At 45.8% G+C, this 13,287-nt stretch overlaps 1 protein-coding gene across 2 annotated transcripts in view; it reads left to right on the top strand.

Annotated features, from left to right (window-relative positions):
* The window catches only part of SKAP1 (src kinase associated phosphoprotein 1), a 286,843-nt gene extending 280,450 nt beyond the window's left edge, over positions 1 to 6,393 (top strand). For both annotated transcript variants that reach the window (XM_007176386.2, XM_057536326.1), the window contains exons 12-13: positions 4,155 to 4,263; positions 6,079 to 6,393. In XM_007176386.2, the coding sequence (XP_007176448.1) occupies positions 4,155 to 4,256 (102 nt within the window). In that variant the 3' untranslated portion in view covers positions 4,257 to 4,263; positions 6,079 to 6,393. The remainder of the gene's footprint in view (positions 1 to 4,154; positions 4,264 to 6,078) is intronic.
* Positions 6,394 to 13,287: the final 6,894 nt, after the last annotated feature.

Genomic DNA, 13,287 nt, shown 5'->3' with positions numbered 1-13,287 from the left:
CAGCCAAGGGATGAAATCTGGAAAAGACAGTCAGATCCCGAGACCTGTAGGTGCTTTGATTAAGCTCCTAGGCTACCACAGCAGGATGCATATGGTCTCTGAGACTATGCCATCCTCCTTACACTTCTGCTTGCTCTTCTGTTTTGAAGGGCAGAGAGTTGATTGCACGCACCCCGGTTCCCACCGCTGTGGTGAGAATGCCACATCTGCGGTCGGCAGGGTCAGTGCTCCCCTCGAGCAAGAGCGCACTGACTGGGAGCCGGCCTTTGCAGGTGTCCTGCTGTGCCTCATCTGCTTCCGTCTGCACCCTCTTCGAGTTGGCAGAGAGCCCCTTCCCAAGGCTCCGTCCCTGCTCCCGGCCTTACGGCTAAAGGGGGGTGCTGCCAAGCGTGCGTCAGAGTCGGAAGTCTTGAACGGTCCCTGGGGAGAGACTGCCCTAGCTGAGCCCCTCAGGTGACGAAGAGGACGGCATGTGGCAGTAGAAGACCACACCTCACACGTGTGTAAGCAAGCGGACTTTAATCAAAAGACTGTCAGACAACATGGTGCCCACCCTCTGCCAGTGAGGTAGCAGAAGAGCTGAAGCTAGAGTTTTTAAGATAGAGTATGCGTTTCCCCCGCCCAGCAAGGCCCTGTCGACATGGCCATTGCAGCGACGTACTAATGCAAGGCAACCCTACCAGAAAACTTACTTAAGGCAGAAACTGCCCTAACTTCAGTGTTGGGAAATGGACAGTAACGTAACTCGTACCAAGAGGAGCTTTAAAATGTCCTGACGTGGGAATTCCCTAGCGGTCCAGTGGTTAGGGCTTGGCACTTCCACTGCCAGCCCTGGGTTCAATCCCTGGTCAGGGAACTAAGATCCTGCAAGCCTTGTGGCGCGGCCAAAAAATAATAATAATAAAAGAATAAAATAAAATGTCCTGACAGGCATAGGCTGAGGAATTCTGGGTAATCTCCCATACAGCAGTGCAGACTGTAGGGGGAAGCTGGCCTCCCTCCTGGGGGACGGGGGCAATGAGAAGGTGCTGTGGGGACAGTGGGGGAGGGGAGCGGACACATTCATTTATTTATGACAGATTTTTAAAAGGTAATTCCCTGTTCCTTTTAGGATAAGCTCAGTAGTCTCACTTCTTATGGCATCTGAGATGCTCTTCATGGTATTTAGGGAGCCATTTGGAGAAACTGTCTCCAAAGGCAATTGCTCTCTTCCTGCCACAACCAGTTCAATCACCAGGGAATATCTTGGGAGTTGGTTGTAACTAAATCTGCTCAACTGAGAGTACAAATCCCCACTGTTCCCTTCATTTCTTCATAACCTCATTTAACAAAGTTTTTTGGGCCCCATTCTGTGCCAGGCACCATGCTGACTGCTGGGAACACAAGAGCAAACAAAACCAACAAGGTCCCAGCTCCCACAGAACTTTCCACCCAGTGATTGGCAGTGAGACAAAGGCCGGCAGATACAAGGCAGCGTGATGATTCATTTCCAGGAAAGCACAGGGCACAGCGCTGTGGACCACAGACAGTGGCGAGGAGAAGCTTCTGGACAGGCCAGAGAGACTCAGGAATTGAAATCTGAAGGCTGCTTAGGCGTCAGCCCTATGGAAGGGAGGAGGGAAGTAGAGGCTAAACATGCAGAGGAAAGGCTCCATGGTGAGAGAGCCTGAGGCCCACGGGAGTAGCAAAGACAAGTTCTGTTTCACTAAGGGTCCACTAGATTTAGGGGATAAATGACAATGCTGGGCAGTGAGTGGAACTAGGTCATGCAGGGCTTTGCCCACCTTTTTAAGAAGTTGACAGTAGGCTGTAGGAACTCACTAAGGTTTCAAGCAGAGCCATGATATTATCAATGTGCCTTTTAGAAAGATTCTGGCTGCAGAATGAAAAACAGATTGGAGGAGAACAAGAATGGAGACACAGAAACCAATTTGGAGGTTGTTTCTGTAGTCCTCAGGAGAGGTGACAGTGACATGACTCTAGGCTATTGCCAGTGGGAATGGAGAGAAGTGGATGGATTCCAGTAATATTTTGGAGAGAGAAATTGACAGAACTCAAGGACTGATTGGAAGAGGAGGGTGAAATTGGGAATGACTCTTGGGTTTCTGGCTTGAGTAACTGAGTGCATAGCAGTACCACTCACTGAGACAGAGAACACAGGTGGTCAAGATACTTTGTGAATGGGAATGGATACAGAGGCAAGATGATGGTTAAATTTAGGACACAGTGAGTTTGAGAAGCTTGATGGACATGCACTTGGGTACTGGGATCCAACCCTTAGATCTGGGCTGGAGCTATGGTTGTGAGTCATTTACACAGGCATGGTGGCTAAACCACAGAGGTGTATGAGATTGCTCAAGGAAAGTGCATCAAGTCAGAAGAAGGCCAGGACAGAAACCCTGGAAAACCACATTAAAAGGAGGAATAGAGGAAGATGAGGAGAATGAAAAGAAGCAACCAGAGAGGGAGGTAGGAGGGAAACCAGGAGAGTATAATTATAGAAATTAAAAGAAGAAAATGCCTCAGGAAGGGTCCATAGTGCCAGCAATGCTGAGAGATCAAGTAAATTAAGGATTGAAAAGTGCTCATAGAATTTGAGCAATAAGGAGGTTATAGGAAGCGTAAGTGGAATGACGGAGGCTGAAGCCTGGTTAGAGTGGCTCGAAGAGTGGATAGAAAGCAAGAGGTTGGGGCAGTAAGTGAAATAAATTCTTTCAATAAACTTGACTGTTAATTGGCAGCATAGACTAGTCAAAATGGGAAGCAGACATGCATTAGGGACTAAATAATTATTTTCAAAGACGAAAAAAACTTGAACACACTTCAATGCTGACGTAAGGAGCCATTTACATTAGAGGCAGAGGTCAGACTTCTCAGAACCTGGTCTCTAAGAAAGCAGAAGGGTTACAAGTGCACATTAGGTAAGTTCCTGTTTGGGTGGCTGAAGGTTGACAGATCTGATGGCTTCTCTTTTCTCTTTGAAGGTGGAAAAGAGGTCAGCTGCTGAGAGGAAGGGGAGAGGCAGAGTTAGAGGAGGGGAGATACACTAACAAAAAAAAAACAAAAAGATAACCAGTTGAACCAGAATTTTAGTGTGTCAGCAACCTAGTTTTCTTTTTTTTCCTAGAACTCAGCAGCCGGGTGGGCAAAAGGCAGACAGTTGGCTCCATGGTACCCAAATCCAGTTGAACTGGAATACATATATTTTCCATGTATTCCTAAATTTCACTTCCTTCAAAAGAAGGAAAACATGTTCTAGTGCTTTCAGGAATAGTCCTATAATGTTCAACATCTGCTGTGCTTTTGAGAAGCTCTTCTGTATTCAAGGAGCTCCGTTCTCAACGCTGTGAGCTCCACTCTCAAACCCTTCTTTTAAACCCTCTCTTTCCCTTTCTTGTTTGCCCCTCCCTGTGGCTCTTACGTCCTGCCTGTCTTTATTGATGGACCTGTCAACCTCTGACCTCTTCCAGGGGAGGAATCTAATGTTTAGAGTACCTACTATGTATCAGGCACTTTGAATTGTTGTTATGTCTGCGGCGTCACTTATATTCCCCACAACAGAGGGGTGATATTATCCCTACTCTTACAGAAGAGGTAGTTAAAGCCAGGAGACCCTCCGATCACATGGCTACTAAATGACCAAGTGGGGACGAGATCCCAGCCTGTCTGACTCCGAAGCCAATTACTCTATGCTGTAAACTCCCAGGGAGCAAGCAGTGTTCTGATTCATCATCCATCTCATGGCAACTCAACACTTTACACATAGAAGGTGCTTGGTAAATATTATTGATTTGAACTATGACCTGACTCCCTGAATACTTTAGTGCTCTGGCATTTTAGGGTGTGCCCAACTTTCCCCAAAGGAGCCGTTCCACTCTGCTTGGTGAAAGACATGCTCTTTAGGTTCAGCAATGGCACCGAATGTGCTAAATTTACAATGCAGACAGAAAGATGGCAAAAGAAAAGCAGTTTTTCTTCCTTCTAGATAACTTTTAAATTTAGTAATCCCATCAGGGGTGTTAATGAGTTGTACTGACAGTGTCTACAAAGAAACCACCCAACAGAATCTCCCATGTGACCATTTAACAGATTAACAAAGATTAACAGAAGCATGACTAAATTCCAACTGAAACCATCCTCTTGTCATTTTTCAGGAATATAACATGTATGGCTGGTGGGTTGGAGAACTGAACAGCCTCATTGGGATTGTTCCAAAGGAGTATCTCACCACCGCCTTTGAAGTGGAAGAAAGATGAAGCCCAGGTATCAGAACTATGGCCAATGAATTTGTTGGCCATACCTTCGTTTCTTTGTGAAGAATGAGAGTTGCCAGTGAAGTAGCTTTTCTTCATTTCCAAAAGTGATGCTGGTAATTCACCATTGAAAGAAGATAAGGCTGTAATTGTTTTTCCTAAATTGGGGGACTGTGTCAGTCAGGATTAGGTTCAACTACATGTGACAGAAAACTCAAAATAACAGTGATTTAATTAACACAGAAATTTATTTTTCTCTTCTGTAAAAATCTGGAGGTAAGTAATCCAAGGTATCTAGGTCCCAGGTATTTTCTCTTTTTGCCCTACTGTGTGTGGTCAACATTCCCAAGGTTACCTCATGGCCCAAGATGGATGCTCCAGTTCAAGCTATCATGTCTGTATCCTACCCAGCAGGACAGATAAAATGACAGGAGAAGGGCACACCCTCTCCTTTTAAGGACATTTCACAGATGTTGCACACACCACTTCTGCTTACATCCCATTGGCCAGAACTTGGACATACAGAGACACCAAGCTGCAAAGAAAGCTTTCTTCTAGGTAGAATCTGTGTCCAGCTTAAAAGTGGAGTGGGGCAGGATAGGGCCGGGGGTGGGTGGGTGGGGGTGGAACTAATAAATTTAAAAGGGAGAATGAATATTGGAGAATTAGGAATTTGTGCCACAAGGATGGGTCTCAGTTTCTTTACGCACAGCTCTCAAATCCAGAGCACCATTTCCCCCAAATGCCCATGTATTGCAATATGATTGGCAAAGATTAGGAATCCAGTATGAGGATTCCTATGGAACATAATCAAATTAACTTTTAGGTAACAAAGAATATGGATTGCATTTTATCAGCAAGAACCACATCATACTTTAAAACAGGGAGTGAGTGTTTGCTTTGGGTGGGGTAACAATAGGATTAGAATTAGGATGGTGATGGAGGACACCAAGACTAGCATGATATCACTAGCTCCATCTTCTGGCCTGAAATGGAAGCAGCCTTTATTGATGGGGTGAAGGATGTTATGTGTGACAGTGATACAAACTGGCCTTGGAATCTTTCAGACCAGGGCCCACTCTAGTGTGCAGCAGCAGTTGAGTGGTTCATTTAGGAAAATACATAAGGAGAGATCTTACTCTCTGATGCCCCTGTACAATCATGAAGCACCAGCTCGGGCCTCTCGCTCAAGGTTTGACCTTATGATTTTCCAAATGAGGACTCCATTTCCAGCCCATGAATGCAAAAGGCTTGGAATTTTTTTGTCAAATCTAAATAAATTCACCCTACTTCACTCTGTCATTTATTTCATGACAAACTTGTTTATCTCCTCATTCTCTTTGACCCAACAATTCCACATCTAGGAGTTTATCCTACAGTTACACTTGCACACGTGCAAAGTGATATACACACAAGGTTGTTTGTAATAGCAAACCATTGGAAATGACCTAAATGTTCAATAGAGACCTCGCCAAGTAACTGTAGTAATTCAGGGAATTGAATACTATGCCACAGTAAAAAAAAAAAAAGGAAGTGCTCTGCACACATGGAATACATTATGAGATATGTTGGTAAGTTAAAAAAAAAAAGCAGTGAAGGGTAGGTCTAATTCGCTCCATTTGTGGAAAGAGGGAGTCTCCAATTGCTTATATACGTATGAGTTACCGCTGGAAGGAAAAAGATGATAACACTGGTTGCCTCCAACGACAGAGAAACAGCATGACTGTGACACAGAGTAGGAGGGAGGCACTTTTTACTCTATGCCCTTTTATAGCTTCTATATTTCGAATCATAAAAGCAAATTTATGTATTTTTCCTCCTTTAGGACACATATCCTTCTCTCTATCCTGCCTTTACGAAGAAACTGATGATCAAGCGCTCCCGCTCCCTATCCCAGCCAGCCCACCAACATCATGGGCTCTCCCCTGTACAGAAGAGACCCAAGTCTCTGACACCCACCGTGTAGTAACTGTAAACCACCAATGAGACAAGTGAGAAGAGGCATCTTCAGCAGACCTGTTACTAAACCTGCCTCCTCATAGCTGAGCCCATCTCTAAACATCTCCACATACCCACTTCTGCCTTTTCCACAGGCTTGTCACAGAGAAGGTGAGAGAGAGAGAGAAACCTTTGGAGGAAGAAGTTGCTGGTTGCTTTGGCTGGTTTGAAACGCACGAATAAACCTCAGATTTGGTTCCTTGCCCTGTGTGATGGTGTTGTGTTTCTTTTTGTACTGGTATCAAAATGCTGGCTCTGGGGCTTCCCTGGTGGCGCAGTGGTTGAGAATCTGCCTGCTAATGCAGGGGACACGGGTTCGAGCCCTGGTCTGGGAAGATCCCACATGCCACGGAGCAACTGGGCCCGTGAGCCACAATTGCTGAGCCTGCGCGTCTGGAGCCTGTGCCCCGCAACGGGAGGGGCCGCGATAGAGAAAGGCCCGCGCACCGCGATGAAGAGCGGTCCCTGCACCGCGATGAAGAGTGGCCCCCGCTTGCCGCAACTGGAGAAAGCCCTCGCACGAACCGAAGACCCAATACAGACAAAAATAATAAACAAATAAATAAATAAAAGAAGTGCTGCTTCTTTAAAAAAAAAAAAAAAAAAAAAAAAATGCTGGCTCTGGGCATTCTTATCACCTCCAAACAAAGTGGGAAGGGAGGACTTCCCTGGCGGGCCATCGGTTAAGACTCCACGCTCCCAATGCAAGGGACGTGGGTTCAATCCCTTGGTCAGGAAACTAAGATCCCACATGCCTCGCAGCCAAAAGCAAACAAAAACAAACAAACAAACAAAAACCACAAAGTGGGAAGGGAGAGCCTGAAAGAAAACAAAAGCCCAGACAAAGAAGAGGGCTTGCAATTGTCTTTCAGAGCAGAACCATCTCTGGAACCCAGGCTTGCCCGGTTTCTGGTCGGCTTCTCAGACTTCCTTTCATTGCCTACTTGTTATTTTTTCTTTTGTGTTCACTCTGTCTGAAATGAGACAGGGCTAGAAGCGAGTCCTTGGAGTCAGCACATGGGAGAGTTCCCTTTTGGGCCTCAGTTAACAACCCCACTGTGTCCTGCAGGCTGAGGGAGTGCTGTGGGGAGGGCTTGTGTCTATACGACCCTGTTTCCTTTTCCTGTTGCCTGTGCCTAGCACTCGGGTTATCTGTGCCTTCAAGAGGCAGCAAAACATAATGGTTAAGAACATAAACTTTGGGACTTCCCTGGCGGTCGGTCCAGTGGTTGAGACTTCACCTTCCAATGCAGAGAGTGCGGGTTCCATCCCTGGTCAAGGAGCTGAGATCCCACATGCCTCGCAGCCGAAAAACCAAAAAACATAAAACAGAAGCAATACTGTAACAAATTCAATATAGACTTTGAAAATGGTCCACACCAAAAAAAAAAAAAATCTTTAAAAAAGAAAAAAAGAACATAAACTTTGAGGGAATTCGCTGGTGGTCCAGTGGTTAGGACTCAGGCTTTCACTGCTGGGGCGGTTTAATCCCTGGTCGCCGGAACTAAGATTCCCCAAGCCGCGAGGTGCAGCCCAGAAAAAAAAAAACATAAACTTTAGGGCCAGACAACCTGGAAATAAGTCCTAGTTCCCTGTATACTACATATGTTCTCTAAGAGCAAGTTACTTGACCTTTTACGCCACAATTTCCTCACCTTAGAAGGGGTATACTTCATCTCACCAGGTCATTAGGAGATTAAAGGAGTTAACGTGTAATGTACCTGGAACACCACTTGGCACATAGTAACTGCTCAGTAAGGTTTAGGTATTATTATTGCCTGACTTTCTACACAAGAAATTGTGAGAGATGGGCAACTGAGCAGCTATAGAAATTTTATCTTCGAAGCTGCCTATTCTATTCAGAGCTGTCCTGGCTTGGCAGTAGCCTTCCTCACCTCTTAACAACCATATCATAGCCCTGCAGTAAGACACCATTTCATGTCACCAAAGAGAGAAACTGGGAGCAAACAGGGATGTTGTCAGTGGATTCCAAGTTTCTCAAAAGATCCTATGCCATCTATTCATTTCCAGATTTTTCTGACCCAGGAGTAAAACAAAAGAAAGCTTTGTTATATGTGATGGATAAAGAAGTAACAAAAGGGGATAATTTAAGTCTGGGAGGGGGAAAAAAAGAGAGAAAAGGCACTACAGAACTGTCCATAACGTCCCCTCCACTTTACACAGGGTGCCAAAGGAGAAGCAACCACTAGGTGGCAGCAGATGAGCAGATGAACCAAAGGGAACCAATTGCCTTCCGTTTTAGGAAACTTTGCACCAATCCCAGCCTACAGGTAAAGACAATGGGCATTGTTAAAGTGGTTAATGGAAGGAGCAAACAGAAACCCCTCTGTGCCCAACTGCTCCCTCCCTAGAGAACCCTCAGGGACCCAAGTCTGGAAGGCTGGGTGGCTAACAGGAGAGAATACCACTGTGCCACCGCTCCATGACTAAGACACCAGAAAAGGGGAAACCAGAAGAGGAAGAGGGGGTATCTGGGGCCGGGTAAGAAGGGGAATGAAAAAGGAGCAAGGTCAGGTACTTCTCCACTCTGCACAGTTCAACACTTTCTCAGTGGCATGGCCATTGGCTTCCAGTATTTAAAACAAAACCCCCTTAGTGCAATAGTCCTTTCTATACCTCCAGACCTGAGGAAACCAACCACTTGCCAAACTGCAAAGGTCTTTTGGCACCTCAGTCTACTGCACCACACTCACATTCTAGCTGTAAAACTTAAGAGGAAAAAGTAGATTGGCCCTAAAAGATATAAACAAATGGACTAATTGGGAATCTGGTCCATAGCCATCTGGCTATTTCTGACCTTACAACATGCTGGAAAAGATAGTGCAAGTTCGAGACTATCTACAGACAAAGGGCATTCTCTGTTAGGGGCAAGTTCTAAAGGAGACCTCTGGGAAGTAGTGGATTCCTACAGTCTGCCTGAAGCTAAACCTCACCCAGCAGACCTGCTCAATTCCACAGCCACCATCTTAGCCAACAGCCTCAGAAAGCAACTGGCTAATCAGATTACTGCTTCTCTGCTTGACTCCACTAACCAAATCCCCACCTTACTGCCTGTGACTAACTGGATAACTGGGGCATTAGACCACTTAACTAACCACATTATATGTAGGATGGCTTCTTAACAGCCACTAATTGCTCTAGCACATGAAAACTGGAGAGGGTTAAGAGGTGGAAGGCCCTTTTCCTTCCTTGATATTACGTAAAGGAGAGAAAATAAGAAAGCTAAAATCCTATGTTTAAGAAGCAAATGCATATGTGCCCTTCACAGATAAATAGTAATTTACACAGAACTTACTGACTTCCACTGGATAACCTGACCTAAGGTGGGTACAGTTTGGCCTGCCTCATCCAAGCTGATAATCTGAGAATACTAAATGCTCTGAAAGCAATCTTTCAGCTACATTTCATTAAAAATACATTTTTCCAGTGTGTTTCCTCTGTCATCCATATAGCAAAATAGCATAGACATTGTTTTACAATTACCTCAGTATTAAATTTTCCCACACAATGGTCTGTTATGTCTCTTAGAAATCTGTATTTAATTCAAAACCAATGACATCTTTTGCCTCTGGTGAATAAAAATGGGAAAGAGAAGAGAATTCCTATTAAGTCTCATTCCCTAAACCCAGACATTTTGACTCTATTTAAAGAGGGGCCAACTAAATGTCCTCCCTCCTGTTAGATACTTTATCTAAACATAATATGTAAGCGATAGCCTAGATTTCAAGTTATCCTTAACTTTTTTAGCACTTTAGCTTGCTCAGTTGCACCACCTTATTTGTAATCAGTTAGTCTTTGCAAGTGGCAAAACTGAGGCTCTGAAAGGTGGTGACTTGAACAAAAATCACACAAAATCTGCTGTTGAAGAGGAAATGAAATGAGGGACTCCTGAAAATCTCAGGCTGCTGCTCTGCTTATTGAATCGCTTGAGTTCTGCTGCAGTGAGACACCTCCAGTGACACATCTCCAAAATCCACATTTCACACCAGTCACTTACATCACAATAAAGCAGTGGTGTCATAAAGCATGTGTCTGTGTTGGGGGTGGGCTGGGGAGGGGGGGGCAGTCCTGCCTTTATAAATCAGTCTAAGAGGGAGTTGAAGAGAAGCAAGAAAGGAAAAAAAGAATCCAACGTATGTTTGTATGTTCCTCCTTCTTCTTTTTTTTTTTCTTTTGTTCCTTCTCATCTTGAGAACAAAACTCTTGAATGTCAGGGACAGAGGTGCTTTAACCTTTGACCAAAGGGAAGCTCTCCCTGCAGGTCTCTCCACCAGGAGCAACTCTGGAAGGATAAATCTTGAGTGGCACTGATTTGCTAATTCCCAGAGCACCAGCAAAATCTGTGGAGCTGACTTTAGAAAAAGCAGCCGTCTACATAGAGGATTATCCCTGCTACACAGCCCAGTGACTCAAACTAATTTTCTAGTTTGTGGATTACCACAGTCCCTTGCTTCCCCCTCCCTCCTGCCCAGCTATTTCATTTCCCATTAGAATTTACACAGATCGGGTAGGGAGCCTGAAACGTAAAACTAAAGAGATTTTTCTTCTTCAAGGGATTTGAATTATTCTCCCTATTTTCCTATCAAACACTGTTCAGAAAACATGTTTTTCGTTTTTTTTTTTTTCTTTTCAGTTAGTATGAATTGATGACCACCCTTTTGCAACTCTTGAGATTCAATTAGTGATATATTTTAAGATGCAGCCTATTTTGCACCAATATCTTTTCTAAATATGATGCCCCCGCCCCGCAAAAAACTATAGTATTAGAGGAAACTAAAATACAATTAACAGGCAACTATGTAGTTTATTTTCCAAATGGAGACACTTTTGAGAATGAAAGGGGGCATTATTAATAAGGATGCCATGGCCGTAGGTGTAAACCAGGATGAGTGGTCACCCTGAAAACAAGGCAAAATGGGCTGCCTAGTCACCAGGAGAGTGGGCAGTAGATAGAGACAGCCTGGTTCTCCTGGCTGATGCTTGGCAACATCCCTCCTAATGAAGTCCTCTCCCCTGCAGGCCTGGCTTCTAGGCAAACCCTGCCAACTAGGCTTTCTTTTCCTGATGCCCAGGCTGTTCCAAGAGACCTGGTGTCTCTGGCATCAAGCTGCTCGGGCGCTGGCTGGTCATCAGCAGCTGTGTGTGTTCAGTTCCCTCATGGGGCCCATCACCACCCGCCACCTGGCAGAGTGCCACTGAGGGAAGCATTTCTGTGGCACTGGGCAATAGTATGCCACTTCCCTGCCTCCTGCTATGGGAGTTAGCTCCAAGAGTCTTCTAGTGCTGGTCCTCAAAGAAGGCATCTGGGTCCACTGTAGACACTCTTAGCCTGATGGTGAGCAGCTGGGCACCTTTTATGCCCCACATGCGATCATGGAACAGAAAACAGAATACAAAACCTCCCTTTTAACCACGGTCAGGCACTGGCATTGCTCTGCCCTGAATCACCAAGGTGGCACATGCACACCACCTACATATACTGGATGCCTCCCACGGTGGGCACCCTGCTAAGCCTGTCATTAATATATTCCACCTCCAGGAAAGCACCTGCCATCTGGAGATTTGCGACCAAAGCAGTGCATTGGAGGTTTGGCGGGAAGGGGGGATTTAGAGCTTATTGCCTCATTCTATTAGTACAGGGCTTCTCAACCTGGCACTATTGACATTTGGGGCCAGGTAGTTTTATGTTCTTGGGGCACTGTAGGATGTTCAGCTGCATCTGGCCTCTACCCACTAGATGCCGGTACTACTCCCCTCAAACCCCCCACCCATTCTGACAACCAAAAATGTCTCTAGATATTGTCGAACGTGCCCTGGGAACAAAACCACCCCTGGTGAAGAACCATTGTGTCAGGGCATTTGGGTGTGCTTAGGGCCAAGTACAGAGAAACTGCCCTGCCTTCTAGAAGTCTGGGCTTTAGCTACCGGATTACAGTGACAGAGAGAGGCTTATGAAGTTGGGAAGACAGAGAGTATAAATGTCATGAATTCCTCAGGGTTTAAGAACCAGCAAGCCAGCCGCCATGCTCCACAGGGATCTGAGATTTGCTCGCCTGCATTGCTGCAGATTTGCACTACAAGAATGATGTTTTCAAATGAATAAACCAGTGCTTGCCGATTTAGAGAGCTGCATCACAGCGAGTCCCTGTGGTAACTATCCTTTTTCCTGTTTCTGTAGCAGACATCTAAAAGGGGAGCCCTGAAAGTCTCGATCAGGACTGAGTTTAACACTGTGTACTACTTCGGAGCAAGAAACCCAGGTTCATAGAAACAGTGTAGAAGCGGCTGCGGTGCAAGGGCCTGCGCTGGTTCCCTGCGCTCTGCGTGGGACTGGTGTGGTGCCAGCTGCAGATCAGGGCAGAAGTGGGGAGTCAGGACAGTCATCTCGCGACTGTGATTTTCCCGGTCCTTCGTGTTAGTTTAGGGGAAAGTTCTCTCATACAAAATGACTCCCAGGAGCTCTGTCAAGAATCAAAAAAATAAAACAAAACACAACCAAAACCCACTGCCAAGAGAGGACGAGGGGTCCAGTGTCTTTGTTGTCTCTGCCTGCAGAGGCAAGACAGGAGGGCCTTCGCTGGCCCTGCTGCCAGCCAGAGCCTATCCATGCTGCCTCCCATGGGCCCTGAATCTGAGGCACCTGGAAGGGTTATTAGCAGGATTGGAACTCATCCCTCTGCTGGGACTAGATCATAATTACAGTAATTTTCTAACAGAGCTCGGCAGTAGGACTGTTTAATCAGCATCTGACTCCCTTGTGCCCCCAGCCCTCATCACTCAAGGAGAGGAGTGGGATGGCTCTTAAAGAGACAGTGCCGGCCTTTCAGCACTGCTAACAGATGTGCCCTAATTGGTAGAATATATCTAAGTCTCGTAGCTTATAGCAGGCAGGTTGCATTGCCTCCAACGAACCACCACAGGCTCTCACTATTCTGGGCCTTCTGCTGGAGGGCTTCAGGTCAGGAAGCTGGTGGGCCTGGCTTCCCACACCAACAAGGCCACCAGGGGAAGGGAC

Source organism: Balaenoptera acutorostrata, chromosome 20, assembly GCF_949987535.1.
Source record: "Balaenoptera acutorostrata chromosome 20, mBalAcu1.1, whole genome shotgun sequence".
NCBI lineage: Eukaryota > Metazoa > Chordata > Mammalia > Artiodactyla > Balaenopteridae > Balaenoptera > Balaenoptera acutorostrata.
This window is presented reverse-complemented; position numbering and strand designations above follow the sequence as displayed.